At 43.9% G+C, this 15,310-nt stretch overlaps 1 protein-coding gene across 1 annotated transcript; it reads left to right on the forward strand.

Annotated features, from left to right (window-relative positions):
- The first annotated feature begins 1,287 nt into the window (after positions 1-1,287).
- LOC147425699 (alpha/beta-Hydrolases superfamily protein) lies at positions 1,288-10,203 on the forward strand. Its single transcript, XM_086499643.1, has 3 exons — positions 1,288-1,462; positions 8,948-9,242; positions 9,559-10,203. Exons 1-3 carry the CDS (start codon positions 1,324-1,326, stop codon positions 10,076-10,078), a joined length of 954 nt encoding a protein of 317 aa, XP_086355769.1. The 5' UTR covers positions 1,288-1,323; the 3' UTR covers positions 10,079-10,203.
- The last annotated feature ends 5,107 nt before the right edge of the window (positions 10,204-15,310 follow it).

The following is a 15,310-nucleotide window of genomic DNA, read 5'->3' on the forward strand; positions in this document are numbered from 1 at the left end:
GGGGTAGGCTCTTATGCTCACCTCATATGTCTCTTGACCAAAGGGAAAGTATCTCCATGGAGTCTATCTATGAGTCTTCAACTTAGTGCAATTATAAAATTTTAGTTGATGCTAAGCCTATGCTATGAGCATATAATCAGGATTTAGTAAACTTGATAGATGGACATGAGGAAGGTTTCCACTTGGGCAAACACTATGTGGGACGCGGGAAACACCTTCCAATGGGATTCTTTTTATGAGGAGGGATAGAAGTTTTGGTCGTGCAATCACCATTATGTCCCTCTCCACCTGCCACTTAGTAACTCCAACCATGATTATGCTTGCTGCTATCATAAGAGTGAGTTGCCATCATTCTCAACCAAAGTGCTTTGCTTTTGGATGGCTTGAGAAATAAATATAATAAGGTTAGAGCTCAGATGTGCTAGAAGGGTTAAATGAAGTCTCCTCCACAATGGCAATGTATGACAGACTAAAATGGGACTAAAGCACACACTTGTGTACACACTGAAGTTGACTATGACACAAAGAAACAGAGAAGATGGGAAAGTGAAGCAAGGTGGAATTCATCTCGGGTGGACACTTAAAGAGAAAATAGGATTAGATACCCTTCGTAGTGTTTGTGATTGATCCATGGATCGAAGCTCAGCTAACGCATTAAACACTCCGCTTGGGAGTAGCTCTTGGCCAAGCTTGCTTGCCTCATCACTATATGGCACGGCCATATGGCTCAGAGGGGATCTAGGGCCCAAATTTGGAGGGGCGAGAAGGCTTTATTCTCAGCCATCGGATCATGCAGTGAACTAGGGGTGAACTGGGGGTGAACTAAGGTGAACTAGGGATGGGTGAACTAGCGGCGGGTAAACTAGGGTGTGAACATGTGCCATGCCAACATGGAAAGCGACACGTGCTAGCATGGTGGTAGGGAATTCGTGTGGCAATCGAGAGGTCCCAAGGTCGACCCACACCCCGCGAGGCGAGTAAACTCGGGACGTCATTTTTGCCCCAAGTTCACCCTTAGTTCACCCCTAGTTCACCAAAGATCAGACGGTTGAGATCAAAGCCGCTTCGCACCCCCAAATTTGGGCCTTAAATCCCCCCCCATTCACCCCTTGTAAGATAGTGACGAGGGCTTGCAACCACACGGTTGGGCATGCACATATATGATGCCCTGAAGCATGTGAAACAGGGCAAAACGGGTGGCGGCTACGTGGCGGCCATCCATTAGAATTTGGGGGATGGTGGCGATATAATTTCAGATATTTATCAGATATTTAAAATGAGTAACCAAAAGAGCAGTAGAGGCCCTGGAGTACACCGTCGCCCATGGCCGCACTATCCTTCTCCCCAATTCGCCCATCCGTAGAGCTCGTGCGCTTTGCGTCATCACTGGCAACAGGAGTCAGGCCCTCCTCTTTCTCAGCTTGCGTCTCTGCTTCCTCTCGTCGCCTTGATTGTCATCCAGGTTAGCAATCTCTCTCTCTCTCTCTCTCTCTCTCTCTCTCTCTCTCTCTCTCTCGGGATAGTTTCCTACGATGTTAAAATTCTCTTCTTCTTCTTCTCCTCTCTCTCTCTCTCTCTCTCTCTCTCTCTCTCTCAGGATGAGCGGCGTGGTCTATCACCCCATAATCCTGAGCAACAGTTTATGGAGGAGAAATGACACAATCAGAAGGATTCAATTGGCCTCGAAAGAGGGAGTACCCAAGAATGTTAAAACCTGTAAAGCTACCTCCAAGGTTGGACAGCTTTGGTTATCGAAATTGAATACACAGACAGCAATCTCTTCATATGTAGGGGATAAGATATCCCTCCAAGGCAGCACAAAAGCGATGCAGCCCCTCCATGAGATTAGCTGTTTGAGCTCCCCAAGGATATTCCAAGTTTCCAACAAAAATAAGAGCTTGTTTTCTGCATAAGGACTGGTTAAGTCTATTGCAAATGGCCTTGCTATGGAAGTTTTCTGCGTCTGGGACAGCCTTGCTTGCAAATTCTGGTTCTGATAGAGAAGAAGATGCTATCCTTAATGACTTCTTGGATTCACTATTTTTTTTTTTGATGAGTCCATCGTGATAGAGAAAGATGGTGGATCAATGCGAGTGTTTTGAGTGATATTTATTTGAAGGATAAAGTTCTAGTCATAAATTTTGAATCAAATAAATGTGTTTTGTTCGATTCCTTGATGGATGACTCAAATCCTGGGTTTTGCATAGATGGTAATGGGAGTGCTATCAAGAAATCTTCTTGATCAGAGCCTTCTCTACAATGACGTGTTATCTTTGAAAGTTTTTCCTCCATCCTTTTACAAGGTCACTCTCCACTTACTAATTTACATTAGCAAAATTTTGGAGCCAAAGCTCTCGTTGAGTGATCCCTATGGCATAGCAATATCTTATCCTAGCCAATTGAAACTAATACAATGGAGGGGATTCTTCGGCTACTACAGACATGTGTGAGGATTAGTGGTGTTAATTCTAGAGTTGAGACTAAAATTTCATACTTGAAATTAACTGAGACTCAAGATCAGAACACTTGTTGAATTAATTTGATCGATTCAATCGTAGACATAGCCTCCTTTATATAGGAGATGAAAAGATACATATCAAGACTAGAAAGGAATCAAATCCTAGTGTGACACTAGCTTGCATGATTTTCAAAGATACACCTATTTTAATGCATTATTGTAAGCGACGGAACATCAAGAAGCACTAGCGTTTTCAGTTTTCAGCTGTTTGATACCGCAGCTGTTTCAGTCCTTAGCATTCTTAGATTTCAGCCCGTCTCGTCATCGTCCTCATCGTCGGCAAGTCCAAGCATTGTAGAGATTGTGCAATCATAAGTAGACCGCTCTCGCCGTAGAGAGTGGAGCCTTCAGAGGAGGGTTTGACAACATTTTGGTGTCGTATTCTTCTCTCTCTATCTCTGAGTCTCAGTACCTTCATTCACAGTGTCTATTCACTTTGTTTGTATCCATTGCACTCTCTCATTAAAGAACGGAAGGCTCTCCCTTCCTTAAGTCAAAGGAACCTTTAGCACAGTTCGGAGCACTCATCTTGAGCAAAGTTCAACATTCACTTTCGCTGCACCTTATAGCTATAACCCAAAGGCCTCAAGATAAAGCTACAATACATTTGGTGACTCTGACAGTTCATGCTCTTCCATCCATTTTGCATCCATAGGTGGATAGTTCTTGAACTTCACCAAATAGCATCTTGCAACTTGTCCCTTAACTTTTACCTGTGCAAGAGGCTCTTGCCTTTGTAAATGAGCATAATTCCACAACACTAGCATACTACACACAACCAAGTAAGATACCAAGGCATCGAAGAATCCAAATAGTCGTCTCAGAGAATCGGCGAGCAGCGTGCCACCTGACAGACCCACATCACTTCCGTAGGAGATCTAGTGGCCAGTCTACCACCATGAGACCTCTCCCTATCTCATCTTGGTTCCTACTCGCAAACCCTAAAAATGCAGCAAAAAACCAACCCTAATTTGAACACTTTTTGGCAAGGCGAACACTGAAAAGGTTATTTAGGAACATGTGGAATTTCTTGTCTGTCCTGCGAAGAGGAACCCTCTTTCCTGGTGTTATCCGTCGTGTCAACCATAGTGTAATTCCAAATTCCTTTGCTTTGGGTCCATCCGAGGCTCACTTCTTAAGAAAAAAGTGATTTTGTCTTGGCGACGGAACCATGAAACCGGCCCATAGGGCGGTAGACTTTGGCTTTCACCCAAAGCTTTACTTTAATTTTACGACACAAAGGAACTTCACGAATAAACCCGTGATTGGAATTACACTTCAAAACAAACCACGGCCTGGCAGCTAGAGCGCTACCAAGCAGACAACGACACCCTGTTGGCCCCAAAGCCTAGCGCCTTATTGGGTATTTCTTTATTCTTATTACACTTGAGAAAAACCTGTAAACTTCTATAGCTGTCCCACTTTTATTGAGCTGAAATTCCTCTACTCCTGATTTCGGTAGCATAACCACAGTAGAAGTGTCTACGGACAAAATCCAAAGTAAACATTGACTTTCCACGTACTTTAGAGCACTTTGCAAAACCTAGCGAGAAATTACAGCACGCTGAAATCTTTGTTTTTGGCTTCCAATTTGTGATAAAACACATGTTCGGTGATTCCCTACCTTCCCTGAAGCTCCTGGGACGTGTAGGCATCAAAATTGGCCAAAACCAAAAACCTGCAAAAAATTACAGCAAGCTATAATTTTCTGTTTTGCGCTCCGATTCACATACCTATCACTTTTCTAGGTAGCCCTCAAGCTCTCGTACCTGTAGGGTCACTTGTCCCTTGAATCAAACGAGATTCCTCGCGGGAGCTCTCTCTAAATTGACCTGTACAACCACCCAAGGCCTTCCTGAGCGTCACCTGGCGATATTCTGCCGTTTAGGTGCGAAATCCTAAACCTGCAGGAAAACAAAGTAGACTGTAATTTTCTGTTTCGCATCATTTTGGGTGGAGCAAACGCCGAACACGTAAACGCGTGTCTCAAAGGCTCCCACACACAATGGGACAATTCCCTTTCAAATTGGACGAGTTTTCACGCGAGAAAACTCTGTTTTCGTATTCCTTCGCGATAGAACTGTGCATCCTTGACGAGGATTAGCAATCAACTAGAGGGGCATTACCATATGTGCAAAGGGGGGGGAGAGATGCGCGAGAGAAAATCGAGAGATGCATAGAGCAAGGGAGAAGGCAAGCTTTGCATTGAAGCTGTGAGCACCTGCACTCACTACTCACACATACTGTAGCACAATTATGAACAAATATCAGCCTCCACTTCAATTTTGGGCGTCCCCCCCTCTTCTTGCAAACTTGGCAAGTTGCTTTGGTGCCGCCATGTGTCCTGCTCGGATTCCAGGGCCGATTGGCCCGACCAACTCGTGGTGACCTGCCCTTCCGTATTGCGGGTGAAACTCTTGGCCCTCGACCGTTTCACACTGGCCATACAATGTCCAGCCATTTGCAACTTCAAAAAGAGGGTCCCAAAAATTAAACAAAAATCACCGGAAAGAAACCAACAACTCAAGTTAGCAATTGCCACGTCCTCGTGACAGAAATACTGAAAGGGACATCAGGGTTTTGGGCTTAGTGCTTTGGGAGTGAAACTTGGCCACTGCGTGCTTACCGTGTGGATTCTCTCTCTCTCTCTCTCTCTCTCTCTCTCTCTCTCTTTGTTTGAAGTGCTAAAAATATATTCCAATTTGTTCTTTTAAGTTGGCACGTGGTGCACTCCCGCTACAGTGGTATTAAAGCTTCAGGCATCTGCTCTTCTGACGACACGCCGATCCTTCTCAGAACAGATAGGACAAGATGGTGCTTATTGATTTCACATAGTATTTGCAGCTCCTTGGTGAACACCGTTGTATACTCTTGAGGCATCCTCGGCAAAAATTATTTTTCTTAGAAATTTCAGTAATTTCTGAACCACATGCTACCACCTGTATTGCCTCAAGCTTTTTCTCCTCCGGCACCAGAAAGTGCAAGGGCCTCCTTGCGACAACCTACCCAGTCTTCTATTGCGTTTTGGGGAAGTTTTCAAGAATACGGTTCAACCATTTGACTTTACCAGGTGCCACCTCCTTTGCCCACCACCTCCCCCACTCCTCTTGGATATAATTGTTGAAGCTCCTTTGCCTACCCCTTTTATCCTCCTGTAAGTGTGACACCTAATCACTCTAAAGACTTCAAGGAGTGGTGGATCTACAAGAAAATTTTTCAGTTTCTTGGGAGTGAAAGATCGAAAGAAAGCTCTACCCCTATTATCCACCTGCAACCTTGACACCAAATTAGCCCAAAGACTTTAGGGATGGTGGATCTACAAGAAAGTTTTTCAGTTTCTTGGGAGTGAAAAATCGAAAAGAAGTTTTACAATTACTGTAGCAGTTTAACAATATTTATGCACTCGGGTACTACACAGAAGAATTTCAAATATCTCGAGTTGCTGCTTTTCTTAAAGATCATGCTATACAGTGGTGGTAGGACTAGGATGTTTCTCTTTCATGCCTTATCTCAGATGATTGTATCACATCTGATACGGTTGTAACCTTTGTTCTCGTAAGTCATATTGGCCTTTTGAAGACGTCTCTCTCTCTCTCTCTCTCTCTCTCTCTCTCTCTCTCTCTCTCTCTCTCTCTCTCTCAATTGAGGAGACTAGATTGAGGAGAGCTTATGCAGTTTTGGGAGGATTGGAGAAGATGTGTTCGCAGGTCCAGTTTCAAGAACCTCGAACAAAGCTGTGGCTTTTGACACTCTAGTGGCTTCAGCTATGCTTTATGGGGTTCAGATTTGGGGACCCTCAATGGACCATCATGGTGGATCTGGTAGCATTGATGGATGGAGATGTATGGAGAGGCCTCTAGTCTCTATGATCTCTCGGCTGATTTGGGCTAAGGCCTCAGTGCCACAGTGCCACATGAGATTATTCGAGATGAGCTAGCTACCCTCCCTCTTGTAGTTGAGGCCCTTACTAGATCAGTTTCCTTCCTGCATAATTTATGGGACTTCCCCAGAGATGGATATGCTCGGCTAGCGACAGCTAGCGTTATAGGGGGACACAGCATGTATGGGCATATGTCATCATGGTTTCAGTCACATGGATAGACTGCCTCCATTCTAGTACTCCTTGGATGCACCCTCCCTTTCTCTCACATGGACAAAGAGCACTAGACTTATACGTCAGGATTTGATCCAACTAGATACCAAAAGCACATGGAGATAGCCGACACAAGAGCTGGGCACGAAGATGGTTTTCTATAGAGAGCATCTTCTCCAACTAACAGAGGATGGATATGTGATCAGACCGGCCTATATGAACACTCATTTATCCTATGGGATATTGTCCCGTGCACACTTCACTTGCGCTATGTGGACATGTTCTGCCACAATCTAGCATGATCTAGTAGCTTAGGACTGAGCCTGGCACCTTTGTGAGCCTCTAGCAGGACGTGCATGTCGAGGCTGGTCACAGTTGCATTACCCTCTCTTGCACAGGACAACATTTCATGCTACAAGCATTTTACCGCGTGAACCACCTCTTAGTTGAGTCACTTATTGAATAAGTGACTTTAGCCATTTATTCCAAAATCGTGGGGGCTTTCTTATAGCTGCTTGACCCATCCTCTGGCAGATATATAAGCAAGGCCCGGGCGCTCAGTAGAAGCAAGGACACAAAGAGGTAGGCACCCGACTAGCAGCACCTCAGGATTCCTAGCATTCTCTCATCAAGAAACCAGCGTTTTCAGCCACAGAGATCAGCATTTTCAGATCAGCCTAGAACCTCCCCGTACCGTACCCTTCCCGGCTGCAGAACCTTGCCACATCGACCATCAGCACCCAGATCAACCTAGTGTTTTTGGTTTCAGCCCAAAGTAGCTAGTGCTTTGCAGATTCAGCCCAGATGAGCTAGCGTTTTTGCATCTCATCTTTGCATGCATTGGCGGTTGCAGGTCCTTGCCGCAGTACCGCCGCAGGTTGCAGATCCACAACAGAAGTACCTAGCGTTTTCAGATTTCAGCCTTGACATCGTTATCATCGTCGTCGTGGTCGACATCATCGTTGGCGTTGACATCGTCGTCATCAGGTACCACAACATCAGTACCCGTTAGCATCAACATTTAGCATTCAGTCATTGTATGAGCATTTGTGCAAGAAAAAAGAAAGTACTTGCTCTGGCAACAGAGCAAGGGCGCCATTGAGGGTTGGGACCCGACACCCTTGTGGCGTCTCTTTTCTCTCTCTTTCTTTCAATTCAGTTTAGTCTTTCAAGTGAAGTAAAGTGTCCCTTGTGTTTGTGCGGAGTACTAGATCCGAGCTAAATCCATAAACACTTCCACTGCACCTGACAGATACGATGTGCTATTGTTCAGATGCGCACATCATTGCATCAACTAGAGATTGAGACTGACAGACCTAGGAGAGTACTAGCAGAGGCCAGAATATGCCAGTTGTGTCATATAGAGCCAGAGATTGAGTTACATCACATTTGTCATTGTCTAGTATACTAAGAGATACGAGGCCGCTTTGACTCTCTATTTAGAGAGAGCTTTGGACCGTTGGCTAGAGTCATGAGATATCAGGATCAGAGATGCCTCGGGTTGTTTTTTCTAGAGCTGTGTAGACATAGGGAGAGTCTCTTGAGGAGACCATGCAGTGGGAGACATTCAGAGAGGGAGATCACTGACTTCTTTAGAGCAGGAACTCAACAGCCAGATGAGCATGCCTCACAGCAGACTTGAGAGCCCACTTATATCAAAGGTATATTAGTGGACATAGCCTGAGCTTGGGAGAGCTAGACGCCCATGTCTACAAGGGTGACCACGACAACGACGGAGGCTCCATTAGAGGACCAGGACTATTCTAGCACGGTATGGGAGACGCTCATTACGACTATTTATAGAGGCGGACATTGACGAAGCTCTTCAGCAACCGAGGCAATACTTTCTCGGACAACGCCGGATGCCAGGCATCCTCGGGCATTGACGATGATGATGATGACTTTAGTCTGATGATTTTAGTTATTAGTTTTAGTCTTTCACTTTACTTCATATTATTTTTGTACCTAGAGATTGGAAGATCCACAAGGATTGTATCAATTTGGTCGCATAGGTCATTTTGGCCTTTTGAAGACGTTTAATATAACATTTCATTTCATTTCTCTCTCTCTCTCTCTCTCTCTCTCTCTCTCTCTCTCTCTCTCTCTCTCTCGTCTCTTTCCTCTCTACTTGTGCGGTCCTTTGCCCTCTCACAGCTGTCATCGACCGACTTAATTCTAATGCTCTCTTTAAATATTGAAGTCTCTGTTTACCCACTCCTTTTTCTGTTGCCTTGCTATGTTTGCTGATTGCTTAAAATATATTGTCAATTTCTGTCCTCCGTTTACGCCTTAAACTGATTCCCTAGTTCTGATTTATTGAGGCTCTGGTTTTGCAGTCCTCCCAACTATCAGGCCTAAGAGAGAGGATGGTTTTTGTATGGTTAGGGCCACAACAGAACAGGCTCTAAGTGACCAATCAGGAAGCATGGATCAAGTTGAGGAAGATGTATGTGAGTTGGTAAGCAGGCTAGAGTTAACGTTGGGTGAAGGACAGGATGCCGCTGATGCCTACCTTGTGAAGGCCATGAAGAACAACAATGGTGCAGCGATACTGCTTTTGACTGATGTTTTTGGTTTCAACAACAATGATACTCGAGATTTTGCATACAGGCTATCATGTTTTGGCTACAAGTAAGTTGTCTTCTTCCAGCATATGCTGATACCTAGATCTTTATCCATTAATGGGACTTTATGAGGATAATTAGGATGTGTTACTATCTAGTGAACGGCATACGATATAGCTGGTAGTCACGTTGTCTTGTTGATGTCTATGACAAATCGATAAATCCTCTTCTGTGAAAATTCTCTCTTTCCTCTCATTCTGCACTTCCTGCCCTTGCAAGTGCAGAGCTATTTTCGGCTATAAAAACAAATGAGATTTTTGGGTGTTGTTTTCTTCACTTTGAAGTGGTTCCATGGCTTGAGCTTTTCTGTGCCACCAATGCAGTGTTCTCGTGCCAGACCTGTTCCAAGGCATGCCATGGACAAAGGATAGACCCAAGAGCGATTTTGAGAATTGGCGAGCAAAGCATCCAGCAGAGAGAGTTGCGAAGGCTATAAAGACGGCTGCCGACTGGTTAACAGAGGAGATAACCGCTGCTGGGGTGACAAAGAAACTGGGACTCCTTGGTTTTTGTTTTGGAGGTGGTCGCATTTTGGAAGTGCTGGCCAAAGACAGTGAACAGCAATATGCTACAGCTGTTAGCTTCTATCCCACGAGGCTTGATGAGACATTGGCAACAAGAATTTCTGTACCAATTCTTCTCATTTCTGGTGACAAGGATGAATTGTGTCCTTCAGATAAGCTGCGCAATATAGCTGGCCAAATCAAAGGCTCTGAAGCCCGTATATATCCTGGCCGCGGTCATGCTTTTGCCCATTGTCCCACTTCCGATGATGATGAGGACGCAGAGGATGCTTTTGTAGTCATGAAGGCTTGGTTTCATGAAAAGTTAGTATCTCATTGATGGGAATAGAGATAGCTGTCTCTTGTATACTGCCTGACCGTTTTTTGAGTATGTTGATAATGCGTGATGCTGATTTTAGTTTGCTTTCCCCAAGAAGGAAATTGCATGCATGATTTTTAGCAGAACATCATGTGTCTGTCGCTAATGTGGATATAGTCATGAGACTCTTTTGGGTGTGTCACTACTCGCACACTGTTAATTCAGAATAGCCTTCTGGAACTGAACCAGCACATATTAAGTTTTCATGTTGGCACGAACCATTAGCTGCCTTGTCTGTAGAAGTAACATGGTGACGCAAGGAAAAATAAACGGAGATTGCTAGCTCAACTAATATTTTATGGAGCCAGAGTGCTAGCTACTTGTAAGTTGCACATTGAGGTTTTGGTCTGAGCCTAGCTTGCTGAGTTTCATAAAACTCATTTATTATGCTATCGTGTAGGTGCTCAGGCACTCAAGCGTATCACATATATTTGTTGAACTGTGAAAACAACAATGAACATGGGAATGACAAACGAAAGTGTCCCATCATGAGCTTGAGGTTATGTATCTGAGCTTATGATTTTGATTTTCCAATCTTGCTGGCTATGGAGCTTTACCATACAGGCCTTTGCTATGGACAATGTCTCCAAGATGGATTTGTATTTGCTCAAGCATGCAACATTCTCCCTCCCTCCTTCCCCTCGTGTAAATGAACACAAGCATCCGTGCACATATACATGTACATTCATCATCCAAATTTGGTCATCCATGTTCTGTTGGAGATTTGGTGGAGATAATGGAGCAATAGAAATGGAGAGCACTTGCTACTTCCGTGCTACTTGAGGTTATGGTTTATAACACTTTGAAGGTGATGGAGGGCTTGTAGTGTCACAGAGAATATGAAGCCAAGCTGTGGTCTGGAGGCAGATGGGCTTAGTTAATGGGAAATGGTGACATACTGGCTTCATGTCTAAAAGATTTACTATGGAGATTCCCCTCCCCCCGACTCCGCCGCACCCTCACTACGACAATATCGTGGCTCCCTGCACCCACCAGCCAATCAACCATTCCCAGCACTAGCTGCCTTCTGCCTTGTTTCCTCCTGCCCTCAACATGTGGTCCTATCAGACTTGCTACCCTTCTGCCCCCGATACCTCTTTCTATATGCCTTCAGCACTGCCTCGCACCAATCCAACAGCCCCTCAGCCCGGTTAAGCTCAGCAAGCTGAGATGAAGTCTGCATCTCTCTCAAGTGAGACGACTCTCCATCATCCAACTCCGCTGTATAGAGGGCTTAGTTTTCTGCGGTCTCCTTTTAACAAAACCGTTTATTGTACCATGAATCCATCTTGCAAGTCTTGCGCTATTGTTCGACCCCGGGAAGAATCTGTTTTGATCCCCCCCCCCCCCCCCCCCCGGCTTAGTTTTTTATGACAAAAGTTTTTAGAGAAGCTGTTTGTCTCATCTAATGACTCGTCTACAGCTAATGACCACAAACCTCCATTTGAATGTGTATATAACTTGAATATGCTTCTCATGACACCACATGCACGTTACTCTTGTGCCAAACATGATCCAAAGTGTCACCACTTAGTGAAATGAAGCTCCTTGAGTTCTCTCTCTCTCTCTCTCTCCCCCACCCACCCACCCACCCACCCACACATTGTTTCTTTGTCCTATCACAATTATGGCTTCCATGGTTTGTGATGTGAGAAACGTGCTAGAGCTCTCATATGATGTAGAATTTATGGCACGTGTGCTCTCTTGGTCTTCCATGGTGAGAAAGAACTCTTACATAGACATTTCCTACATTGACCTCACTAAATTGTTCATAAATGGTGCATGGAATTTTTTAATGGCAATCATAGCACAAAGAGCATGCATAAAAGTTTGTGGAAACGTGGGGAGAACCACAAAATTGTAAAGAAAGATACCGAGTCTGTGATGATTCCGATTTTCAAGCTATAATTGAAGAAAAGGGGGGCTCGACAAAGAGCCATGATGAAGATGAAGAAGTCCAAGTTCAATATACTCCAGCATGAGTCCTTGGTAACATCACATGAATTAACTATGCAAATGTATGTGTCACAAGGCACACCAAGAAGAATGCACGGTATTTTTAGTCACATATAGCACATCTAGGTTTTTGCACTTGTATCGCTCGCAGTCATTGTAACATGACCGGCATGTTCGTCTCTCGGAAATTGTGTTTGAGGGGGTGTGTTGAAACCAAAAACCTATTGCCTCATTATCTCCATGTCACCTAGAATGGAATGGTCACAACCCTACACACACACCCTTTCATATTTGCCTTTTGAGGCTTATAAATTGTAAGTTGTTCACCATGAATGAATCACTGTTAGTTGCATCTGTGTGTGTGTGTGTGTGTGTGTGTGTGTGTGTGTGTGTGTGTGTGAGAGAGAGAGAGAGAGAGAGAGAGAGAGAATGTGAATAACTACTGGACTACAATGATTTGGTCTCTTATGGAATAATAGTTTGGGTGCATAATAGAGATAAAATTGAGTGATTGGCTAAAAAGAATGGCAAGCGTGCAAAAGGACACGCAGGTTTCTACCAACGTCATAGTACCATTGATCATCTTGTCATTCTTCTTGTTCGCATGGAGGAAAGTCGGTTGAAAGCAAGTGGTTGTATTGTTTCTTGTAGGACTTCAAGAAAGCCTTTGATATGTCCATGTAACAATTAGTGAACAAGGGTGAAAGAACTCCAAGTGCCAAGTAAGTTTATCCTAGTGGTTTCTCGAATCTATGAGAAGGTGATATGTCAATTAGAATGTCTCCATTCACCGAGAAAAACTTTTCAAGCGAGCAACGACAACATTGCATTTGTTTGTCAAGGGATTTTTAGATAGGTATTTTGAAGCAATGTTTAAAGTACAATGTACTCTACAATATTGCAAGGTGCAGTATACGCGCTCAAATAGGCGCCAAACAAAATGTGCAAGCAGTAAATAAATCCCTGCAGGGAGTAAAACCGCTCTCAAAAGAGCTCGAGCACTATCAAAAGTGCCAAAACAATGCATATGCGCATCAAGTACTCCCACTGTAATCTGTGCTAATGCAAAACACTGCAACCTGTAAGAAACCTGGATGTCTTGTATGTATGCAAGAACCTATGAGGAGATGGATGCCTGAAAAACCCGAGACTATGTCGATGCCAAAAAATGCTCTAATCAGCCCATAAACAGCGTCTCAATAGCACATAATAGCCATAAAACGGCTATATACAATTGCAAAATAGTCTTTGAACAACCTGCACTTGTGTTTTATGCCTGTACCTTTAGCAAAAGTGGAGTTGAAAAATACAACTCTTGAAGCGTAGCTCGGATGAATCTTTCGACGGCACGAACAGCTTTGAAAGGGGGGTAAAACCTCATAACACCTGTTGGGAACGCTCTCGGAACGTTGAATTTGTTGATTCCGAAATCAGAAACCTGTTTGCACTTTTGAAAGTGTGCGCGCGGACGCAAAAACGGCAAGCACAAACCTTGCTCTGATACCAGTTGAAGGTGCCGCGGAAAGCGTGTGCAAGTGCAAGTGCAAGAGCAAAGAGAGAGACCTACTGTTGGGTGAAGCGCACATCAACGTTATCCTATTACAACTCTTTATTCTCTTTGTATTAAAGAATAAGTGTATTTGGTTCATTGTGTATGAATTTTGAGTTGCTAGGGGAGTTTCTTTTTATGGACCATTTCTCCTTAGTCATCATTAGGAGAACCATAGGTTTCTAGTATACTTGTTCTTGAGTTAATTCTAGATACTTTAAAAGTAGGTGTTTTTAAAACAGTGGATGTATGTTGAGTTGCGGAAACTGCCATATGTACCTTTTGTGGAGCCGATTTGGCTTGTTTCTGGCAGTCTCGACACTTTCTAAGACTCGGTTCGGTGGCCCTTTCTGAGACTGGGCTAGTTTCTTGTCTGCATAACCTTTTGTGAGGGTCAATAGCGTGAGTTTTTCTTGAACAAGGGGATTCTCAAACGTTGAGATCCTTTCGGCGATACAGGTTGTTGGAGTACCCTTTTTTCATGGCCTCGCCATTCATAAGACATGTATAGAGAGGGCTAGGTGCATTTGACACCGTGTTGGAAATCTTGGGTCAGCTTTTGACTTTTTTATGCACAGTTAGTGGTTGATGCGCCTGTCTTATGCTCTGAGAGCATTACTTTTTCTGCGTTACTGATCTCTTGTGACAATTTTGGATTGAGATTCTGTCTGTTTTTCTGGGAAAACTCTGTCGAATTTTTCCCAGAATTACCAGTGTTTATTGCCATATTATCTTTAGCTTGTAGCCATGTCATCTAGCAGTGAAAAGGATATTTACAATATCCGAAAATTTGATGAGACGAATTTTACTATCTGGAAAGAGCAGATTCAAGATGTTCTCATACAAATTTGCCGACTGGATCCTATCATGGAGCGCCAAGAGGGCGAGTATACAGATGTTGACTTGGAGAGACTTGATGCTAAGGCCAAATCTACCCTCCGTTTTCATTTGGTCGAATCTGTGTACTTTACTATAGTTGGAGAAATGACTGCTAGAGATGTATGCGATAAATTGTGTTCTGGTTATGAGAACAAAAGTGTCACTAATAAGGTTTTCTTGATGCAGAAGCTATTTGACCTTTGTATGAAGGAAGAGGGCACTATTTCTACTCACAGTAATCAGTTCAATATCTCTTTCACTCAGTTGACCACTCAAGGTTTGGTCTTCGATGAAGAAATCAAATGTATCTTCTTGCTATGCAGTTTATCCTCATCTTGGGATACGTTCTGTATTGCGATTAGCAACTCATGTCCTTGGGAGTTTGTTTACCGAGGAGATTCGCAGGAAATCTCTCGAAGGCAAGAAGGATGATGATGCGTATGTTGCTAGTGATAGACAGAGGGGTCGCAGTCAAAGTCGTGCCAAAAGCAAGGAACGTGGGGGCTCACGTAGTAAGTCTCAAGGTTCTATGCGTAATGTCGAGTGCTATCACTGCCATAAAAAAGGGCATGTGAAGAAGGATTGCAGGAAATGGTAGCAAAGCAAGAAGGATAAACAATCCGATGACACTTCTAAGTCTGATGATTCAAACAAGGGCAAAGCAAAGTTAGAGGAGATCAATGTGCTAGAGTCTTCAAATGCTCCTATTGTAGAGACTCTTCCAGAGGTTGTTATGCCACTTACCTCTGACGTATTGGTATTCACAACAGATCTACCTGTCGAGGCTCTTGTTATAGAAGATGCACAGT

The sequence above is a fragment of the Adiantum capillus-veneris genome, chromosome 25 (genome assembly GCF_014529385.1).
Source record: "Adiantum capillus-veneris isolate H3 chromosome 25, ASM1452938v2, whole genome shotgun sequence".
In the NCBI taxonomy this organism is placed as follows: Eukaryota; Viridiplantae; Streptophyta; class Polypodiopsida; order Polypodiales; family Pteridaceae; genus Adiantum; species Adiantum capillus-veneris.

Excerpts from the sequence above, each read along its gene's own strand:
- LOC147425699 (XM_086499643.1), top strand. The coding sequence starts at position 1,324 with ATGGCCGCACTATCCTTCTCCCCAATTCGCCCATCCGTAGAGCTCGTG. Across the intron at positions 1,463-8,947 it reads TCGCCTTGATTGTCATCCAG|TCCTCCCAACTATCAGGCCT; the intron begins GTTAGCAATCTC and ends CTGGTTTTGCAG. Across the intron at positions 9,243-9,558 it reads CTATCATGTTTTGGCTACAA|TGTTCTCGTGCCAGACCTGT; the intron begins GTAAGTTGTCTT and ends CCACCAATGCAG.